The sequence below is a fragment of the Myiozetetes cayanensis genome, unplaced genomic scaffold (genome assembly GCF_022539395.1).
Source record: "Myiozetetes cayanensis isolate MyiCay16 unplaced genomic scaffold, myiCay2020 scf5-8, whole genome shotgun sequence".
NCBI lineage: Eukaryota > Metazoa > Chordata > Aves > Passeriformes > Tyrannidae > Myiozetetes > Myiozetetes cayanensis.
In genome coordinates this window covers 84,145,199-84,169,046 of record NW_026087742.1, presented here as the reverse complement: position 1 = coordinate 84,169,046, position 23,848 = coordinate 84,145,199, and the positions used below count along the sequence as shown (strand labels likewise).

Here is a 23,848-nt window from a genome sequence, read left to right as displayed (position 1 = left end):
TAACATTTTCTAAGCAAATAACAACACCCAAAGTAACAAGACTGCACTTCATTTCACATTGATTTAAAAGACAAGGTTTCCTAAAAAAGTTTAAGCTTGCATAATATTTTACTTGGCTGCTTTTAGAGGTTGCTGTACAGCAGTAAAAGTTCAGGAACACTGATGAAATCTGCCTCCTGATAATACCTAATAAAGCAGAAAACCCAATCCTCTACATAGTGCAATTCACTATTCAGCTTCTTGCAGGGACAGTTGTCCAAGTACTTCTGTACTTACTGTGCAAAAATAACATTGAAAAAGAGGATGAAAAAGGGAACTTCAATGACAATATCAAGAGGAGGAAATTCCTAAAATTCCTAGAATGTCCAAAAACATGACTATAATGCTAAAAAGAGGTGAAAACCAGGTATTTTCCATAGAAAAAAATCATAATAGATACTATAAAAAAGTACTGCATGAAGGACTCTTTCCAAAACGGCATTCAAGAACTTTTACCTTTGGAACAGTTCTAAAAAAAAAAAAAAGAAAATTTTACTTGGTACTAATGTAGCAGGCTTCCCATGCATTTTAGACCCAGGTTTGTGGTGGCTCATATAACCCTTCTTCACAGCAGTTTTTGCTAGAACTAGTTTTACAAACAAGACGACAATATCTATGTTTCTCCTTCTGATTCAAAGACAGCATGATGGAGCAGGTGGACAAAATCAAGCTATTAGCTGAACAGCTCAGACTGTAAGAGGCCAGATGGTCCAGCTCCCTCCCTGCCCTCACTCTTGGATTTATCCAGTTACTCCTGCCAGCACTCTCCCACGCAAATCTCCTTTAGAAGGGGCGAGCCCTAAGCAGTGAGGGACATAAGCCAGACCATGCCACTCTGCCTCAGAGCCAAGGATAGGTCTTTGACCCTCTTTTATTTATATACAAAAATATAACAATTGAGAATATAGAAAAGAAGTAGCACAAGGGCTATGATCCTGTGTTGGACCTGATCTGTTTTATTACATTCTTATTTCTGTGATGGAACAAAAAAATAAGCCAGAGATAAAACATCTGGAAAGTTATTTGTGCTTGTTTCAGATACAGAATTTCCTATAATGTCATATTTGCCAGCATATTAATATATCTAAGTCCTCCTAAAAATTCAAAAGAAATGTAAAATTTTTCCTTTTCAATATGATTGTTTAATTATTTTCCATGTTTATAGCTGTTTCTAAAAGTTCTACAGAGATGATGAGTTTCTGAGTGTTTTGGAAAATAACCTGCATGGCAGGTGCTAATTATTCTCTTTTAGATCAGATGTTTTAAAGAGTTGCATGCATTTCATATTTAAAATGTGAAATGTAGCTATCAAATCCTCAGCTGGGAATATTACAGTCTTCAAAATCACCCTCCAAACAAGCCAATTGCAGTACATTTCAAATATTTTGATGGTAAACATTCAGTTTATTAAATACTATGAACTTTCAGACATTTTCCAATCTGGACAGTACTTAATTAATTTGAGTGTATTCAGTTAATTAGAAGAGATCTTTCTTTTGTAGGGCAATAGATACATAAGTTACTCCAAATAAAATAAATTTTAAAAACCCCAAGATTTTATACTGTAATTCCCTCATCCCAATCGCACAGCTATTTTCACACTACCTCAATTCACACTAAATTACTTTAGATTGATTTACTTATTTTGGGGATTTATGGCACCCGACCAAACCAGAAAACACATGCCTGGTGTCCTTGTGGGTGTGCCCGTTACATAAATGCCCCTTCCATCGTGCTGCTTGTTGGTGTTGATGCAGAGCCAGGAGGAGGACAGAGCTGGCCCAACACGGAAGGGGCTGCCCCTTGCATCCTGAGCAGATTGCCTCCCTGATGCCCCACAACAAACCAGGAAGAGATGACTGGGAGTGCCAGAGGCAGAAGGGGGACTTAATGCCCTTGTGTTCAGGGATAGCTGAGAGCACGGTAAGCTCATGCAAACACCAGCTCCATGCAGATGCTGAAGGCTGTAAATGTGAACACCCGCCAGCAGCAGCTCTGCCTATCCACAGGGCAGAGAGGGGCCATGTGGGTAGGAGGAGATGGTGGGACTGGGATGCTCCTGCTGGCAGGTGTCTTGTGTTCCACAGTCCCACTCAGCACCAGACACCCAGCAAACAATGGAAGAGGCAAGCGTTGGAAGTTACAATCTGTCACTGTAGCCTGGAGATACCAAAACTTTGGCAGCTGGGAGCCAGCTGTGGCCCATGCTGCATGGGAGAAGCCTACACCCTCCTCCCACCCGTCACATCCCCTTGGACTGTGGCTGAAGGATAAAGTGCCTCATGTGTGACGTGGGCAAAGCAGCCTCTCATGTTATGAGACTTTGCATATAGACTATTATTTCTGGTTTGAATTTCTGTAAAGGAAGCAAATTGTCTCATTATATTTAACTTTTGAGAGAAAGCCTATTCTAAAAACATGGGTGGATTCTCATTTTTCTTTTTTTCCAACTTGTTACCCCCTCTGCAGGTCTCTGTTGTTTTGCTTCTTTCCTCACTTTGTCATTGATAAGGAAATCCTCACCAACAACAACAAAAGAAAGGGAAACTGGTATTCTCAGTCCATATCAAAAATTCTATTCTTCATCACTATTTTGTCCCCAAAAGATCACACTCTTCTGTCTGATCATCCTACTAAGAAAGAAATAGCATGGCAGAAAAAGTGGATTATGTTCTCTTTATATGGCTGTCTGGGGAAGAGAAGTATCAACATTGCATAAGTCAATATCACCACTTAATTTTAGTAGTCAAACAAACTGCAGTATGTACCTTCTTTCTCAGCTCCTGCTTTGAAACAATAATCACATTTGGAGGATCCCCAACAGCGGTGGCAGCCCCTCCAATATTTGTGAAGATTACTTCTGCAATCAGGACGTGCCTAGGATCAAGATTAAGTACTTCACAGAGCCTGTGATATAAAGACAATGAAATTAAATTCTTACACTATGCATAAATTGCCTTAAATCTTAAAACTTACAGGAAGTAGTCTTCACACAGATTACTTCAACTCATACAAACTACATTTACGCACAAACCCACATAACCCATGAATTTCTAAGTAGACGTTTGAGTTTAAACATGGGCTCTGGTAATAAATGCTGAAAGTTAAAGTCACACCTGAACACTTTGGAATAAAGAACCCTCCTCACAACTTATCAGGACATTGCAAAGATGGAGGTCACACTTAAATTATTACCACCTCTACCTAATCTAATAGGGGATGAGGGACAGAGTGGGTAGCAAGAATGCTCTCTCAGTATTGCTCTCACTGCAGTGCTGTCACACAATTCCCTGAAGGAAGGGTTGAGCTTCGCTGCTCAGTCTAAGCCTGTATTATTAAAACCTATATTTCAAAGACAAGAGTGTATTGCACAAAAGCTTAATTTGGTTCACTTATGTTATCACTAAGTGTCAATTTAAAACCCAGAAAAAACACCATCAGATAACATATATATCAGCACATAAAAACTGCAGAAAATAATAACTGTGCAAAAATACACTCCTTTCCCAACAGTTTGAAACCATTTGGTTAAAAGATACTTTGTAGTACAACTGGCCCAAATGTATCAATTGTGGTACAAGACCACAACCATACTTGTATTTTAACTCCGTTGCTCCTTGATTTCCTAATATTTAAAAATACAACCTTAACTTTCTTTCAGTGATTCTTTCTCTTTGATGGACCTAGTGATGTCTTGAAATGAGAACTCTGACATAAGTCAGGAAAGACTAAGCCCAAAGTATAAAACCATCAGACTGTGTTAGCTACATGTCAGGGTCACAGTTTTCAGTTTGCTTGCCCTGGTTATACAACTCCTCATGTGTATGATCATTAGCCTTTCCTAGTTCCCAATAACAAAGTATCTTGAAAATAGACTACAGCTAAAAAGGAGTAGGTATGACCTTTTTTTTATCAGCTTACTACAAAATGCAGAGTGAAACAAGCATCATGGTTTATGCCTTATTAGAGGAAATAGAAAGCCTCATATTCATAGAGCCAGTAAGATTTTCTGCAAGCTTCATCTCCATGGCAATGACTGCACAGTGCAACACAGTGAAGCTCGAGGCAATGGCAATAATATAAAAACAAAAAATGACCCCCAGCATGAAGCTTTTTGAGCTCGGCAATTGTTTGGTTTTAGTAGGTGAGTTAAAATTTTATTTTAGCTTTGATAGTGATTCAAATACAAATGTTTCCCACATACTGAGTTTCCTCCTCCTTCAGTGTTATGAGCTCATTTAGTGTAAAACTAAAGTACTTAGTATACATTTAGTATGAAAGTTCATTAAGTAAAGTGAGGCTACAAAGGCAGGCTTCACAAGGATCCACACGGAAAGATCCAGAAGACAAGGGCCAACAAGTACAAGGGAGAGATTTCATCTTTACATAAGAAAAAAAAATTTTATGGTGAGAACAGTTAACCACTGAAACAAGCTTCCCAGGGATGTGGTGGAGTCCCATTGCTAGAGTTTTTCAAGATTTGACTGAAGAGTGCCAGATAATTTCATCTAGGTTTTCCCATGAAAAGTTGGACCAGAAGTTCTTTCGAGGTACCATCAACCTGGGCTATTCTATGATTCTTTGAAAACACAATAAATAGTACAGTAGCTCTACCTGTGGAAACCTTTTTATGCTACATTAATCTCTGGACTTCAAACTATTCCTAGTTATAGAGTATGGTACTATTAACACCAAGTTTGCAGGTTCAATCCCCTGTATGGGCCATTCACTTAAGACTTGATGATTCTTGTGGGTTCCTTCCAAACCAGAATACTCTGTGCAATAGTTTATTCAAAATATTCTGCAACATAACTAAAGAAAACCTTGGTGTTCAGTAGTTTCAGTGCTGCTTACTGCTAGAGGTGTGATAATTGATTAAGGTAGGACAAAGTGATCTCTTGAAAAAGTAATCAGACAGAAGACAAATGGAGCTTTCATCAACCAGCTGTTTCCCAGTCTAGAATAAATTCCACTTGCAAAATTGTTTGTTAGCGTTTTACACTGCATTTTAAAGTGGGGGCATATCTTAATAGAATTTTTGTGTACTTTAACATGATAATGACTGCAAGCATTACATCGCTCAGGATCATTTTAAAAACTCATTAGATCTTTCCAAAACTGAACTAGGTTAAACAGATTTGCCAGACCAGACACAGGTTAAATTTAGGTTAAAGAGTAATTTATAATCCCACATTGATTAAATGGAGTTGCAAATCAGGTGTTATTAATTTAAAGAAATCTGAAATAATTAAATTCACTGTTCTCTATTCCAAGTTCCAAATATTTAATCTCAAACTGAGCAATTAACCAGTGGCTGTTACAATTACATGGTCACCAACAGGAAGAAAATGTGGAGTCCCATTTTCCAAAACAAAGCTGTTAGTTGAAATCTGGATTTTTTTTTTTTAATACATTTGTCACTAGTATTAGAAGGGATAACAATCTCCTTAAAACATCTAAAATTGTATACAGATATTAGCCAGCAAAGGATAAGATAGCTTTAACTAAAAAATTCGCTCTGCTTTATAGGAAAAAAAATTTCTTCTACTAGGGAGTATATGGTCCAATATGCTATTGCAGTTCAGATATGAAGACAAACCAGAAAAGTTAGCTGCCAAGGCAGTATAACAGAATTCATATGTGCTCAATATTAATGCAAAGCGAAAAGGCAACACATCCCTTTGAAAGTGCCATCTTTTTATTCTACTACAGTAAGAGTATTCGAAGTTTTGATTTCCATTTAAATGATCAAAAAAAATCCAAACAAGCATTTTGCACACATGTTTTCTACTGATTGCTGGCTATAAAAGACCAAGTCCAAAACCATAACAATAAAATACCTTATGGTTACTGGAGTAAAGAGAAGCATAGTGGTAACGTTGTCCAAAAATGCAGAAAGAATTGCAGCAATGAGGCACAGAAGCGTAATCATGGCCCATACCTTGCCTCTAGAGAATCGATAAGCCTAGGAAAAACAAATAGAAACAAAATTAAAAGACTAGATTCCTCCAGTGTAGTTTCCAAAAAAACAGTAGATAAAGCAACTTGATCAAAGTTGAGCTATAGTGAGCTCAGAGCATTTACTATTCCACATACCTCCAACAGCACCCTCTCCAATATTAATTAATTTAGAAAAAAAACTTTTATTGGAAGTGGGCAAACATTCCCGTCATGCAAATGAAGAAACAAGTCTGGAGAAATATCACGCTCTGCTGCCAGCCATGAACGGGGTCTGTGGCAGGAGCAGGGCTGAGCCCCATCTTCTGCCAGTATGCCCAGGCAGAGTAACATGGCTCAGATCTCTCATCCCCTCCACAAGCTGGCACACATCCCCCATCCTCAGAGCAGCACTGCCAGGGCTACACAGACTGGGCATCTGTATAGGCAGGGGTTGTGTCCACATATTCTTTGTTTAGGGGTTCTGCTCAAAGCAGTCATCTTTGTCAGTTTTGATTTCTTTCTTGCCACCCTTCTGAAGAAAATGAAGCTTTGCAGCAGGTGTAAGTGTCCCTCATCCTGGGCAATATTTACCCTACAATCCTTCAGAACATGTCAAGTGGAGAGACTTGAAGTCCCCACAACCCAGCAACCAGGAACTGTTTTGTGAACATCTACATAGGCCAAGGGCCCTCATCCTTCCTGACCCTCAAGGCAGAATGGTGGGTGTTCTGAGAGCAAACTGACAGCCAGTGATACAGCCAGAACCTGTCCAAAGAGTATCAAGAAGGATTACAGAGTCCTGGGAGTGGTGATAAGGGACTCTAGAGCTCAGGTAGTTTTTTCATCAATTCTCCCAGTCAAAGAGAAGGGGTTTGAAAGGGCCAGTCAGATCTCATGAATCAACAAATTATGACAGGACTGGTGCCACAGCTGGGGATTCAGCTGCTTAGACCATAGGAGTGAGAAACAGTCTACTGGGGGCTGATGGGATCCCCCTATCTGAGAAGAGGAACAGCACCTTTGATCATAGGTTTGCCAAGCTGGTGAGGAGGACTTTAAACTAAAGTTACCAGAGAAAGGGGCCTCAATCCTCTCAATCTCACTTCTACCAGTTTGATGGCAGTGCCAGTAAGAGATGATCAGAAGATGAAGAGAGACCACAGGTCAACAGGAGAGCACCTGAAGATCACCACAAAGGAATTACAGCCACTCCAGACAGTAAATCAGCTTCACTAGGGGCACAATTTAAGTTCCCCCCTATGCAAACAGCATATAGCATGGGGAATAAGTAAGTTATAGAGATATGCATGCTGCAGGGCACACGCATTTCTATAATTTATTTATTGGCATCACTGAGACATGGTAGGATTGCTCCTATGACTGCAGGGTTGGAATGGAAGGATACAGCCTCTACAGGAAGGACAGGCAGGGCAGGTGAGGAGAGGATGTTACCTTCTATGTCAATGATCAGCTGGAGTGCATGAAACTCTGCCTGAGGATGAATGAGGAACCGACCAAGAGTTTATGGATCAGGACTGAAGGGAGGGCAGGGACAGGTGACATTATAGGGGGGGTCTGCTATGAGTCACCCAACCAGGAAGACCGAGCAGATGAGGAGGTGCTCTATACACAGGTAGGAGCAGCCTCATGTTCACAAGCCCCAGTGGAGGGACTTCAATGTCCCCAGTATCTGCTGGAGGGACAATACAGCAGGGCATAAGCAATCCAGGAATTTCCTGAACTGTGTTGCTGATAACTTCCTCCTGTAAGGGATAGAGGAGACAATGAGATGTTATTCTGGACCTTGCTCTCACCAATAAGAAGGGACTTCTGGGGAATATGAACTTCAGGGGCAGCTTTGGCTGCAGTGCCCATAAACTGGTGGAGTTCAAGGTCCTTGTGGCAATCAGGAGGGTGCATGGCAAGCTCACTAACCTGGTCTTCTGAAGAGCAGACTTTGGCCTCTTCAGAGATCTGCTTGGTGGAGTACCATAGGATAAAACCCTGGAGGGGCCAATGCAAACCGCATGAAGTTCAACAAGGCCAATTGCAAGGTCCTGCCTGGGGGTCAGGGCAATTCCAGGCACAAGTATAGGCTGGGGAGAGAGACTGAGAGCAGCCTTAAGGAGAAAGACTTGGGGCTGTTGGTGGATGAGAAGCTCAGTATGATGCAGCAATGTGTACTAGCAGCCCAAACGTGTGCTGGGCTGCACATAAAGAAGGGAGGTGATTCTTCCCCTCTACTCCACTCTTGTGAGACCCTACCTGGAATACTGCATCCAGCCCTGTGGTCCCCAACATAAGAAGATTGTGGATCTGCTGGAGTGAGTCCAAAGGAGAACCACAAAGACGGTCAGAAGGTAGGAGCACATCTCCTACAAGAACAGGCTGAAAGAGATCTGGGTTGTTCAGTCTGAAGACAAGACTCTGGGGGGACCTTACAGCACCTTCCAGTACCTAAAGAGGGCCTACAGGAGAGCTGTCTTTTGACAAAGGCATGTAGTGATAGGATAAGAGGAAGTGCTTTAAGCTGAAAGAGGGTAGGTTTACTGTGAGGGTGGTGAAGCACTGGAACAGGTTTCCCGGAGAAGTTGTGGATGCCCATCCCAGTAAGTGTTCAAGGTCAGGTTGGATGGGGCTTTGAGCAACCTGGCCCAGTGGAAGGTGTCTCTGGCCATGGTAGTGGAGGTTGGAACTAGGTCATTAAGGTTCCTTCCAACCCAAACATTTCTATGCATCCAAGACTATGACTACCAATGAATTACCCTTTTCATGTAATCTTTTGTTCTGCTACTGTGAAAAGGTCTGTGGTCGTATTTCATGTGTGATCTTAAAGCCAATGATAATTTCCATATTTCTTCTCTCCCACTGCTGGGCATAAGTAGAGATTTCAGTTATGGTAGAACTGTGATTCCTGGGGAAGTCAGTGAAATAACTCAGCTCTATACTGTCCATGTGTTTGTGTTCCCTGCTGGGGGCCTTTTACGATCTCCTCTAGAAATAGAATTGCATTAAGGGTTTCCTTTTATCCTTAAAAGATTTTTCCAATATTACACGCTGACCACTGTCATTTCTAGTGTGATAAGTATACATTACCCTGAGCAAGGTTCTTCAAAGATAGTGCTTGGTGTAACAGATTAGAATAAACACTAACTTGATTAATCCAGAAATAATCACAAGCACCAAAACAAGCCTACCTTTACTGCACAGTAGTCAAAGAATCCAGTCTCTGAAAATATGGCCACCAAAACCATCTACCAAAAGAGGGAGAAAAATACAACAGCTTGCAACTGAATTATTACTCAAAAACAAAATTAAGCAGTTTGTGATACTGAAAAATGTACTTCTTATCTGACACAGCTCTAAAAGTCTGATCAGCTTCATATTAGAATATCCACTACAGCTGCCAGATGTCTCTAGTTAGTTAATGCATCATATGGTGAAATTTACTTCTCAACATAAGCAGTCTGTAAATGTCATGCTGGGGTTGAATTTTATTTGTAGTGACCAAGTGGGCATCATTCAATAAGTACTCAATGCATTTCCCTTATGCCATTAATCAAGAAAAACCAATAAGTGTGTTTGCTTTCTGCAGTAATTCTCTACAGAGTACAGAAGATAGTGGCTTCAAGAATTACTTGCATTTTCCCACATGACTGGGGGGTTTCCTGTCCTTCTATCTTTGCTCCCATTAGAATATTTTTTTTGCTTTCTTTTTCCATGGGAAAGGTGGAGAGCAGAGAGCAGTGTCAGGAAATAAGAAAAGCTCAGAATGGCAACAGATAATTGTAATTTTGTCTCTGTGTCTTGTATATTTTGTGCTAGAGTTTAACAGCACTTGGAAAACTCTTTTTACCACAAATAGCTCTGGGCAAAGTGATTAAGATAATACATGATTATAATCTAATCAGATATTTCTTCTCCACTTCTGGCTTGCTTTTTTGTCACTCCAAACATAGTAGTGACTGAGACAAAGAAAACCAGTTTTCCAGAAGAGTGTTTGAGAAAGTTTTTGAGTAAACAAAATTAAAAAGATAAATGACAATGATAATACTTGGCCCTTAAACCCATCTTTCCATTTATAGACCCCGAGGATGTTTCTAGCATGTTATCCACACAATTTAACAGATTTAAAATAAAAAAAAAAAATAGAAAACAAACAACATTTCAAAAGACTCATTCAGGGGTTCGATCATCCTCCTTTTGGTAAATTCCTTAAGGCCCAAATTTTCATCGTAAGTTATCTGAGTAAAGTGCAATTAACAAAATGTTTTAAAAGGAAACATCTCTATATTGAATTTGATTATTTCAGCATATTAAGAGCAAAAGGTACATCTTTGTTACCATTCCAAAGAGCAGTGCCAGTGTCTCATAATCAATCCACTCCACCACTTTGACCATACTTGGCCTCTGCAATCAAAAAATACAATTACCAGTGAATACCACAAAACACCCAACCTGTGATTAGCTATGAAAGACAAACTCCACTTAATTGATTAATTGTTTAAATAAGCTGTGATAGAAATTAGTAAGTGTTCCTATAAGGTGCACAAATGGACTCTGTATTATTGCCATTACTACTGTTATTATTATTACTAATTCAAAGTACTGCTGGCAGCCTAAGTGGGTCATTATCAAAAGCCTATGTTAGGCTATTGGTTGGTCAAATTGTTCCTTACACAGCATTACAGAAATAAAAAATAACCAAATTATGTTGTACACTCCAGTTTCCTTTTTGGTAAGGTAACAAAAGCATACCACTTCACCAGTGAACAAACTGGAGGGAATTTAAGGGAACACAGCAATCATGTGGCTATGAAAAAAACAGAGTACAGCAATCTAAGTTTTCACTATATATCAGCTAAGAGTAAGCAGCAGGGGAAACAAGATGGTTGGAACATGCAAGCACGAAGTGTAATTATTTGGGGTAGTATAAAGCAATGTATTTCCATTTTGGTTTGCTTGGTAGCCTAACATTACTGAAAATAACAGTATTAAACAAACTCTGAATTAAGCTGAAAATGGTTGTACTCCACTTCCTGCAAATCAGAACAAAAAAGCATCTACAGAGTTTCTTGTACCCTCCTTGTCTATAAAGTAGTCTGCCTGACTTGTTTTTCCATCACTGTATCTGTCCTAACGTCTCTCCTTAAAAAGCACTGCTCTGTCATGTACCCAATCACAAAAGGGCAAACATGAAAGTTTATGACACCTGACACCACACCCAAAAACATAGTTAGCACTTACAGTTCTGTAACTTACCTCCCCAACAATTGCTAAGGCGGCTAAAGCTGCCAAAGAGCCCAACATCGCCGCGAGGGTCCTGTGAACAATCTGCAACAAAGGGTAAGAATTGACCAGAGACTCTGCTAAATATCCCTTTACTATCAAAAAGGAGGAAGGAAAAGGATAAAAATTTCTGTACTCGATTCTTTTCTTGGTTTGTTTGGGGTTTTTTTTCTGACCAGAGAATGGTTAATTACCTTGCCTTACTATAGGATGTTACTAAAATCAAACCAAATACCAAACAAACAAAAAAAACCCCAAACCATAAAAAATCAAAACAAAACAATAATAACAACAAAAACCAAACGAAAAACTAAAGAAAAAGAAACCCACAAAAAAAACCCCATGCCTGTGCAAACCCTGCTAGGAAGTCTCAGCTCTAATCTCCAAGTAGAGAAGGGACTTCAGTACCAATTTCTTATGTTTGCCAGCAGTTCACCCAAGAAGGAAAACAATTCATCGTCCCTAACTTAAGGATCAAAAAGCATAGCCCTATTGGCTTCCCTTCACAGCCCATGGGAAGAAGATGCATTCCTAGGAGGTGCTCCAACTGATTCTTTGTAGGTTCTTGTTAAGCAAGAATGCCCTGAAAATGTTTTGTTTTCTCCAAACACTCATTTGTAGTTATGTCTGGAAGATCACAGATTGTGTAAAATAACTCTGTTAAAAATAAGAATGTAATTAATGAAGATCACACTACAAAAGATCAAATCTAATTGACAGCTTTTACTACTAACATATTTAAATATTACTCCAGCACAAGTTAGAATTATTCTTAGAAAGAAATAAGATAGTCTAGAAATATTTTATTTGCTGCTAACTTCATAAGAAGTATTTTGCTGATAAGAAATAGTAAGATGATGGTATCTCAAGACCTTCCTGCCTGCTTGTAAATGAAAAGCAAAATTTGCTTTTGTTTTTCCTTCATGAACATAGATTTTTAACAGAAGTGGTAAATAACTACACAATTTACCAAATTGCTAGAAAAATAAATATTTAAATCACTAACTCAGGAGTAAAGAAAAAATATGTCTCATTCCCTATTTTTCTTCGAAATTCACTGAAGAATAACCTACTTATATGATAAAGCAGGAGATTAGACCAAGGTTTTTATGTCCCAATGACCTAAAAGTATACAACATAGATTTCAGCTGCCCCAGAAAATATGCATGATAAATCACAGGTTCATTTTTGATTTCCAGTTTCAGAGGATTATGTGTACATACATGTATGACCCTTCTGACTCTTCAAAGGCGGGAAGCATTTGACAATGTTTGATAGTTGTTGTGGCTGACAACTGGGTGCAGCAATTAGACCTTACAGCTCTCTCCAATAAAAGATGCCAAGTAGAGATGTCTAATTAGCTGTTATTTAGGGGATCAGCTTCTTACCAGAGCAAAGTAAGTTCAAGTGTAAGCTACTGCAAAATCCTCAGACTGAAGGTTTTCTCCTCATCTAATCACCACCCACGTTAGATAGCTCTTTTGCAGTTCTCAGAAAGATATCATAGGTTTCCTGAGATTTGTTTGGCTATGGATTTTTTGCATATTTCCACATAAGCATTCTTGCTGTCACTTCTGTATATTTAATTGCATACACTGGGTTGACTGTATTTTCAGTTTCCAAGAGTTTGCTGTCACCTATAGGTGAAGTTTGCTTTAATTTCTGGAGAAAGATGGGGAGGGGGAAACTGTACAAAGAGTCATCTGTCAGTTCCTTCATCCCTTATATCCAAGAAGGATATACGAAAATATATCCTGAAAAATGAACAAAGAATATTAAGGTGCAAAACTCTATTAAAAAGACTTGTCAAATGTACAGCTCTTCACTCCAGCAACTTAACAAGTGAAAGTTCTAAAGTAACATAAAGCCTTGAAAGCACACTTATGTAAACTCTGACATGCATATATTCAAAAATGAGATTTGGGAAGGTTTAGGAAAGGATAGATTACTCTTTAATTTTTTTTTTCATATAAAATGAACTCCAAACAAATAATATATTTGCAAAGGCCTTTTTTTAAAGTCTACACATGGAGAAATTAAGAGATGCAGGTTATAAGCTGTCACACTCTTTGAACCACAGTTCCATCTAATATACATTTGGAGGTCATTATATTAAGTCAAGTTCCATTATTATTGTTTTGGAAAACAGCGCAGATCTGATTCAAACCCTTTAGAAGCTTGGCAGGAGGATGAGTATCTTTACAGGTTGAATCTCAAAGTGTATCCATAAACAACAGCTCAGGCAGAGAATTGAAAGAACTCAGAAATAAATTAACACAAGAGATTTAATCCCAGAAAAGATGAAAGATTTAGTGGACTTCTGAATCTAAAGACATTTTTAAAGATTAAGTGAGAAATCATCTGTACTCATCTGATCCTTCTCATGCCTGAGAAAGCACATACCCTCATGCATTCTCTTAAAAAACAAGCAATGACCATTGAGATGAGAAAGGCAGAACAGACGAGGGACATACACAGCTTTTAGTATATCAGTTTGAATGCCAGAGCTCCCCACCTCCCAATCCAACTGCAAACCTTATAGATACATATAAATATAATATATATGTTAACATACAGTAATATATTATATATTAAACAGCAACATATATAGGATATAAATATAATACCTATAAATATATATGTGGAGAGTTCATACTCTTTGTAGTAAGGGCATCTTCACCATGAACATCATTTTTGTCTGAAGAATGCCTAGCAGTGCTGACTTAATGCAACAGCAAAGGACAGTGCCTGCCTTTTACAAAGGGGCAGTTCTTCTAATACAAACTCTACTGTAAACAATACAGCCCAGATTTCACTCTTTACAATGCACAACTCAGTTGTAGAGCTCACTGATACAGGACATACTACTAGGCTAAGAGATTAAAGTAATTGCAAAAATAGGAATGGATATTTACATAATTTTATATAGGTAATGAAAATACCCAAAGCAGCATCAGTAATGTAGGTGTGTTGATAGCAACATCCTAGGGTCAATGCTACAGCGTCAATTCAGAATGAATGAAGAATAAGTTCTACAGTGATTTTGTTTCATAATTTTCTGTAGAAATTTGTCTCATGATTGCCTGCTGTGTGATAAACACAATCTGCTGAATGCTAGTTATGTATAACAGTTTCCATACTATTAATTCAGGAGTTTATTTAAAGTAAGAAATTAAAGCAATCCAGATAATTTATGCCACAAGTTCTTGCACTTGATATGAATTAAAAACATATAATTCCAGAGGTATAATGCAATTTGGATTTAGACAACCTAGGCTTTCCCTAGATTTAAATTTCTTTATCTATCTGAAAGTGCTTTGGAATCTTTACACGGAGTATATCAAATCATTTGGTAGACTGCAAAAGTATCCTTATAAAAATGATTCAAAATTCCAAACACTAAATCATGTATGGTGCCCCAGGAGGTAAAAGGAAATTATTTAGAAGCCAACTGATGGTGACCTGTATGCTACTTCGGAGCATACATTTCCCAGCTAAAATCCAGGGCAGGCATATTTCCAAAGTACGCTTCTGAAGATATTTGATAAATTTTCTTTCCACAAGTCCTTCATTATAAGTGATAAACAGCAGATGAAAGATGACTGTCAGTAATTTTAATATAAAGTTTCAAATGCAGCCTCAATTCATTTCTTATCCATTTTTTCTCCAGAGAAGTCTGTTACATTAAACTACTTATTTTACTGATAAATTATTTTACATTTGATAGAGCGGCAGCATTGCTGCATTTTAACAAGGAAGCAGTTATTACCAAGCCTATATCCACACAGAGGTTTTATGCAATTTTCACCTACCTCCAGAGTTACTCAGATCTTCATTATAAAATCAACAGCCAAATCCCTCTTAGACTTTATAAAGTCTCTAGTTTAATCCTTTATTCTCAGGGGAAGAGGAGGGAGAGAAGGGGAGTAAGATTTGCTCTAGGATAGCTTTTTTTCCTGACTTTAAGTTTTGTATCTCCTCCTTTTTATGTTTTAATAAAGGTTTATTGGGTTAAAAAAGATATCCTCAGAAGTGGAAGATTTTTTTTCAGACAGAGTTTGTTTTTCCTCTAGATAATCAAGACAGTATTAGCCTGAATGCCTCTGAAAATATGTTCCTCAGTCAGATCCCTTGATGGTGTTTGTCTTATAATTTGCTGTCGCGCACCTTATAAATTTTGGTAGTCTGCTTTGCCTTCCAGCTATTTTAGCAGGATACAGATGAAACTTCAGTCTTTCATGTGAACACATATTTGATTGACTCATAAGTGGATCAAAAAAACCCTTAGTTTGGAAAATTACCGCCAAAGTCCAAAACTGGCATCAGAAGTTGAAATCAAAACAGAAAATCCCAGAAAAACAATGGTAATTAAGCTAACTAATTTAGGTAATTTTTCCTAACTGTCAAGCAACATAACTCAAAATTTGGGCTTATGTTAGAAAAAAAGTGTTAAAAAAAGCCTTGCAATACTTTGAAATCTGTCCTGCTGTAGATCCACTTCAAAGTTTAATGGCATCAAATTCTCAATCCACAGAAATTTGCTTTATTTTTGGTAAATTGCACAATTTGGACAGAAGGTAAAGCAACAGATTAGAAATACAGGATATAGTCACATACACATGAGGTCAGAGCAGCAGGAAAGGAAGCTCTGTGGTCCCAGATATATTTACTTGACTTTCTGCATGCCACTTACAGTAAAGGGACTGTCTGACCAGCACCAGTTTGTGAAAGCAGAGTAACATGCCTCGTGTATCCCCCTTGCAGGGGATGTGTCTTAACAGCAAGTGCTAAATGAATGATAACGTAAAATTAATTGCCTTAGAATTACTGAGTTAAGCAGTAGCAAGTAAATTCTGTAGGGATTTTAATGAGGCAGAAGGGACCTGCTTGACATAGTTTAGAGAGTATGACTTATGCTGATGCAGTGTTCAGGGATGGGCTAAAGCAGCTCTTAAAGCAAGCATGTAGGGTACAGCTGCTGATAGATGATCACAGAAATCAGTGACAGTAAGAACAGCTATTTTTATCTTCATCTGCAGATTAGGGGACTATCCATATGTATTCTATACAAGCAGACATGTGAATCCTATAATAAGACTTCTCTTTAGGTTAAATATTTAGAAAATCTTGTTATTAATCTCACTTTTGTACGTCAAAATATGTCAAAAACACATCGCTGTACATAATTATGCCTTGCTTGGAAAAAAATAAAATCCTGGACCAAAAGCTTACTCATTTTTACAGGAAATCAATGGTGATTCAGTATAATAGTACTACCATATACATGAAATATGTAATCAAGATCAGTTAAAAGCAGACTAGAGAAATCTGTGGATTTAGAAACATTAGCTGCATATTTTAGTACTAACACGCATTCTTATTAATTGCACAATAAATGGCTGATGCCTGTAACAATAAAAATCATATTCCTTATATATTCAATAAGCTCTTATTAAAGACAAAAGCTTCACTGAAATTCAAAAAGATTACATCACTGGCTTCCCTTGATCGACTAGGTGGGTTACCCTGTCATAAAAGGAAATCAGAATTGATAAGCAAATAATTCCTTTCCCTCTTCTATATAGAAAATCTGCAAATCAATTCTATACTCTTCAAAGGTACTTGCTGTTCCATAGCTCTACAAAAAGCATTGAATGAACAAGGTGCACAGTTTGCATTGTCAGTGTCTTTGAGCTTTCTTCCTCAGTGATATCACTGCTTGCTCTTTGTATAGAAAACCAGATGGACTAAAGCTTCGTGCTGATATGGAACATTAAATTAACAGGTTCCAAACAGCCCTTTAACAATGAAGGGACACACATATCCTTAGTGTAAGAAATGAATAAGACTGTTGAAACCCTTGTATTTCCCTGTGTTGGAAACTTGGGGGAAAAAATCAAAACTGAAAAAAAAGAGTGTAGAGCTAAGAAGGAAGGCATTAGCATTTGCACAGATGTTGGACAGAGTATCCAGAAGGGGATTTAACCCTATATGATGAGAGTTAAAATGACTGTTTGACTGCTAAATTGAGTCTGGTTTTGAAATAACTTCCCACTTCAGAATATTAAAGTAAAAAGGGATAAAAAGGTATCGCATCATACCTAGTCAATATTTCTATTGGATTCATACAGAAGAGAAGAGACTGTCATATCTATATCACTTCAGTCACAAGTGGATGTTTTCCAACCTCTGCCTGTTGTGATGGCTCTGATGTAAGAAAAAGGAGCTCACACCTGTAATATTTTAGCTACACAAAACATTTGCTATGTAACTTAAGTAAAGAGTTCTGGTCCTGAGCCAGTAAAGGACCTAGCAGATGATAAACCAAACTGCTGCTGTGGGCTGACATGACAAAGCCATTGTGTAACAATAGAATGGCCTAGCAATGAGCTTTCAGTCTTGCAGACCCTCTTGCAGGGGTCAATCCAGTCCTCCAGCACCAATCTCAGCAGGCTGAGCTGACTCCATCCACTCCACTCCATGCTTTGACACCATTCCAAATATACAGCCCCATTTTTTGTGTCCTAAAAGCATCATTTGTGAGGACTGAAAGACCCTCATCACATTTGCAGTTTCAGAATATTTCCTGAAACTGAAGAAGTTGCCACCATTTGTATTTCCCTAGTTTTCTTGGCATTCTCAAGACTAATGAGATTGTGAATTTCTAGTAAAGCATTTACGTAGAGCAAATCACCAAACTGTGGAGGAAATATGCTTTATTTTCCTTGTGTGAATATTTGGCAGCCTCCTTTAGTAAGTAGGATAATACAACCATACAGAATTACATCCATGCACTAAGAACAACAGTATGGCAAACTGCAGTACTTGCATTACCTTTACAAGGAACTTTCTGCTCTAGCTAGCAGTTCCTCTGGAGAGCCTTTCATCCCTGCCATCTCTCTTCTTCGCATTACTTTTCTTCTCAGAATTTTTTTCCTCTTTAAATCATGCCATAACACTTCCCTTCAAGCCTGCCCTTTACACTTCCATGTTTTTTCACTCACTTTTGGCCTTGTTTTTGCTGAAAAAAAGACAGCATTTGAGGCCTCAAAAAGAACTGAGTGGTTCTCATCCTTGTTTGTGTGCATTAGAAGTGTATGTGTGTTCTAACAACTTGTTAAAATTTTAAGACTTCATGGCTCTCTACCCCTCTGGTTGCCGTAGGCAAGGTAGAAGCTGAACAGCAGCATTCAATTAAGCTAATTTAATGTTCTATTGCATCTCTCAAACAGAAAGGAAAGACACCAACCCACAAAATACATAGTATGCAAGGCAGGGCAAACCATTTGTGTCTGTCAGTCTTTCACAAATTGAACAAAGTACAGCTCAAAATTAGGTTTAAAAGACAATTGAAAATAGAAAATGGACATTTGGGAATTAGTTTTTGCATTTAGTGTTGAAAATATGAGTCCTATTATTTTAAAAAACATCACATTCTGTGAAAAGTGGAGCCTGGGCAACAATACCCTTTAAAGCAGACAATCCTACCTAGTCCTTAGAATAGCAAGCAGCACCATCCAGTGGCAATTTTTTCCTATTAAGTTCTTAATTAGGGACAATTTACATACTTCAGAAGCATCATAGCACCCAAAATGAGGTATTTTTCTTTAAAGCACACATATTTAGAGCACAGCCAGACTTCTACCAAGATAGATCTAACAATTAGACAGGCAATAGTCAGCGTAAAATCAATATTCATATTGGATTAATAATACAAAATTGTTATTACAACATATCAAGCTGGGATCCAGCTGAGAATTTTGCTTGCTATTATACTGCATTTTTGTTTTAATTGAAATTCATCCCTTTCTCATCTTTCAGCAATTTGCCTCCTTTACACTTCCTTTATCTTTCCTTTGCTGAAGTTAGGGCAGGTAAAAAGCACTAGTTTATCTTCCTGATGCTGGTTCTGTCCTTTTATAGTCTCCTTGCTTGTGGCAGTGGCTCTGCTCTACACAAGCAGCAGAAATCCTGGCACCTCAGGGTTACTGATTCAATTCTCCGCATAAGAAACAACTTGTGATGCTCCTGCACAGCTGCTTTAAAGTAACTTTGAGCCTCTCAAAATGTGCAGAGGTCACAGCCTCCTCCTAAATTAGAGAAAGGCATTAAGGAATGACAGAAAACCCTGACTGTCTGTACCACTTAATTGGTAGCTCAGTGACGGGATGTTCTTTCTGGGACAACATCAACGGTACCACTTGGTGAGTATTACACCCTGGACAGATGGATCTGCCCTATGTCTGGATCTCCTTGTTCAGTCCAGTACTCCAGCACCTACCTCACCAAGCTACGCTGCCTCTATCTGCCTGATGTGCCTTGATATCATTCCCAATGCACCACCCTCAGTTTATGTCCTAAAAGCATTACTCATAGGGACAGCAAGAGTGCCCTCATTATAGTGCACTGTTGCAAATAGGGGAGAGGGGAAAGTAGGCTTCTGAATGGTAATCATACTTTAGAGTTATGGGGACTCCAAATTGGATCCAAAACCGCTTGCTGCCCAGGACGGATTGTAGCTAGACTGTTCCAGAGGAAGCTAGATTTCTATTCGAGGTAAGTTTTACTAATGAATTTTATGGTTTAGGTTTCACTGCTCTGGGTTTAGGTTCTGTGCAACACCCCAGAGTCACAGCATTTATGACTTTTGGGCTCTTTTACTCCCTACCACCCCCAGACTGGAGGGCAGATGAGGGGAAACTTTTATTCTTGCCCAGGGAGGTATCACTCGGACTTACCAAAGAGAGTAGATGTTTTTTTCTGATAATCAGACCCTAATCTTCTGCCAAGTGCAGTGTTTTAATTCCTTTTCACAATATTTTCATCCCAGAACAAGTGAAATCAAGAGCAGCAGGAATATCATCTCTCCCACAAGGGCCAGAGAGTGAAGCCACGCAAAAGGAAGCAATCTCCGAGAAACAAAAAGTTAAAACATAAAAATGTGAAGCACTACAGGAAAGCTCAGTATTAGGAAACCACGGAGGTAATAAATTGTCTGAAGGAACAGAACGTGTTGATAATAGGATACTAAAACCATTAGGATAACACAAAACAAGGAAATAGTAGCATCAGCAAATCCTAGGATGAGCCAAAAAGTCAGCCTGACCTTATTATGTTTGCCAAAACTGCCTTAAAAGGAGAAGATCTAAAGAAAGTTCAGAAGTTTACAGTGAGGAAGACTCACACACGACCCCCGCCCAGAGGAAGGCAACAGGAACCCCCACCGTAAAATCTCCCCAAATTGAAGACTCCACCCAGACTCCACCTATATATGAATATTACAAGTAGATGTTGCAACTTAATGAATATACATGATTGTGTTGTAATCCTATACTCAAAAACTGTATAAAAGAGCTATGCTGATTGTACACGACGGAGCTCTTTGCCCAGGGCGACCTGGAGGGCTCCCCAACGTGTTGCAATAAAATACCTCCTGCTTTAAAGAAACAAACTTTGTCTCTAAAGCAGTTTCTCCGTGCCTTTTGGGGCAAAATTTCGGCATCAGAGTGCAGCAGCCACTATTTTCTCTTTTTACACCGTCTTTTCCAATAATGGCTATAGATTTTCTTTCGTTCCTTTGCTACCAATCTTCTGGGAGGATATATGTGGAGGTGGGAACATTCTAATCCACACTCTTCTCAGTCTATATTTAAAGACAGATCAATATAAGAATGGATAGGAAGTGAGAAGCCATGCTGTGTAAGCTGATCACATCTGTGATCAGTCACAGTTTCTGTGACTTTCCTTATCAGGAAAAAATCTCCCTTAAGATTAGCCTATTGCTATCACTTAGCATTATACTTCATATAACCAATGAATATTTCTTCTCTTTGCCTATTCCCTCTCTAGAGCGTAATTTTCTGATGTTATAGCCTCATTACTGGAAATAAGAAAAAACTGGACTGCGCGAGCATAGACTGCAGTAATAACATCTTATTTCATTTGTAAAAGTGTCTCCTGCAAGGAAACACTGGTTCAACCAGCCCACAATACTAGAAAAATGGTCAGACTAAACCACATAAAAGTTTTTTTTTCTCTGGAGCTAATTTCTGCTGGTTAGATGCTATTAAAAATCACTCTGCTTTGAGTTAAAGAAATTAAGCTTAGGGGATGTTTATTCATAATTTAAGATAGTTAATAATAGAAAAGTAATATGGAGAGACACTGACATACCCCATTTCCATTAAAGTAATAAAAATTGTGATTATAACCCCATACTTCATGCTAGTAAGAAACTAGAGCTTTTAAGGCCAGTTCTTGCACTTTCAAGTATTTGTGTTTTAAGAAGAAATACAGACAGGTAAATGTTATTCAAGATGTCAGATCATTAAAATGCCATTTAAAAGATCCTGCAAGGTCTTTTTTACGAATACTTACAAGACAGACAGAATATGAAGCTGAATAATAACGCCTGTGATAAAAAAACAGACCCATGGAGACAGTCACAGAATTTCTGATATTTGCTTGTATCACTTTTCTGCTATTTGCTGTGCTATTGCTATCTCCTATTTTTTCTTATTTTTTTAATAATCCAGTGTAATAAATTTCACTCTGCCTTTTTTTCCTGATTAAATGAAATGTTTTATAAAATAGCTTTTAAAAGGCCATTACTTTCGTATTTGCTTCTGCTAGCTCATTTAAGTAGCGTAAACAGCTAACACTCCATTTTAACACACAACACAAAACAAATACATTATTAAAGGAAAATATTGGACAAGGGCACACATTCAATCATTTCAATTAATGAATTAATGAGCTATAACTGATGTCTAACATTCCTCCTTACATATTTCTAATTAATGAAGCCTCAACATAGCTGTGAATGAGCAGTTAATGATTACTAATAAGAGCTTTAGCAATTCAAGGAGCTTTTCTGAATACCAGTAACGCTTTAATATTTTAACAGATATTTTAAGATAGAGATAGACAGATAGATCTCTTTTTAGTGTAATCGATGTATTATACAATTCTCTATGTAGGCAATACAGGGAAAATGGGACAAATCAAAGATATCCCACTGTATTTATCTAATATCTAACAATGAGATTTTACCTGCACTACTTTTCCTTGAGCATGCTGTATGACCAGAAACAAGCATACACCACTGGTTATAGAATCTGAACGAATGGACTATAAGTAGTCAGTTTAGTTATATACATAGGAAAATGCTTTTCTGGAAAAAAGAATGGAAATCAAAGAAGGCAAAGGATAAAATACACTCTTAGCTGAAAGAACAAAGATATTTGGAGCAGAAAAGTATAAGAACTATAAATAATAAATAAATAAATAAAAATAGGCTACACGTTTTGAGGATCAACACTAGAAAAAACCTATCTGAAAATACATTGTGAACTAATTTAGTAGAGCAATATCAGGGTAGAACTCTGTACATCAGCACTTTACACCAGATGTCTCTGTGGACCAACATTAAAACATACTTCTAGCCCAACTGACCTAAGCTCCTCAGGTCAGAGAGTAGAGCTGAGATCAAAAAAAGGTAAACCTGGCTCTTCCTCATTTCCTTCCTTCCTTTCTTTCTAACATGCACCTGTTTGATATTCCTGCATAGTGGATGCTTTCAAGAACAACATTAAATACATTGTTGGTTTCATCAAGTCTATAAAATTGCATAGATTAGATTTAAGCAAAAACATCCCAAGAATCAGAATGTTTTCTCCTTTGGGAGAAAGGAAGGAATTAGAAGACTGAAATGCAAAGCGAGAACTGATTGATATTTGAAGATAAATAAATTTCAAGAGAATTAATACCTAGTTACTGAAGGAAAGGATGATTGCATAAAAGAAAAAAAAAAGAAAAAGGCCTCAGATTTCAAAAAGAAAATGTAACTAAGAGATGATCGTCTAAAGAGAATTAAAAGCAATGTACAAAAATTTCAAGAGGTAGAGTAGTAGAATTGCAAAGTAAGGAATTATTCCTGTTTGTGGTAAGCATGAAAATAAAAATCATTAGAAATTAAGGAGGGAAAGAGGCATCTTCTTTTACCAGAAACATATTTGTATTTTATGAATATTTGTATTTTACATATATGTATTTTATGTAATCAGTTTCAAAAGAAACAATAAATAAACGCCTGAAGAAATTAAGTTCAACAGTTTAGGATGTTTCCTGAAGAACAGCACTTTCTGAGACTTCTTCACCAACACAGAATGGTGCTGGCTATAGAAATTTGATGCTAACATAGAGACAAACAGCTGATTCAAAGCAGAATTTACCCTGTGTCTTTACAGTGGTAAAAGTTTGGAGATGACTTTTTACATTAAATGCACTTCAGTTTCCACCTGGAACCTCTTACTTCATCAGCCTCTCCCATCATCTGTATCTGCAGGATACAGAAGCTCTTGCAGCCTGCTCTGCACAGTCCTTGGTGACTAAGGTACCAAAGACTACAGAGAGAAGTGGAAGGAAGGATTAAAAGAGGAGAACGGTGTGGTTGAGTAGGTTGTGGGCACAAGATCTATGATTCATGTTTGGGGAAAAGGGCTGGGCTGAAGGAATAGGAGGCATACCTTTGTGTGGTTCTCATGATTTGAAAAGATAAACTGTTTTATCTTTCTTCATT

At 38.0% G+C, this 23,848-nt stretch overlaps 1 protein-coding gene across 1 annotated transcript in view; it reads right to left on the bottom strand.

Annotated features, from left to right (window-relative positions):
* Positions 1-23,848, bottom strand: part of OCA2 (OCA2 melanosomal transmembrane protein) — a 185,938-nt gene that overhangs the window by 108,687 nt on the left and 53,403 nt on the right. The window contains exons 10-14 of the mRNA XM_050334190.1: positions 11,242-11,313; positions 10,324-10,389; positions 9,177-9,233; positions 5,880-6,004; positions 2,808-2,946 (exon numbers count right to left, since the gene is read on the bottom strand). Of these exons, the coding sequence (XP_050190147.1) occupies positions 2,808-2,946; positions 5,880-6,004; positions 9,177-9,233; positions 10,324-10,389; positions 11,242-11,313 (459 nt within the window). The remainder of the gene's footprint in view (positions 1-2,807; positions 2,947-5,879; positions 6,005-9,176; positions 9,234-10,323; positions 10,390-11,241; positions 11,314-23,848) is intronic.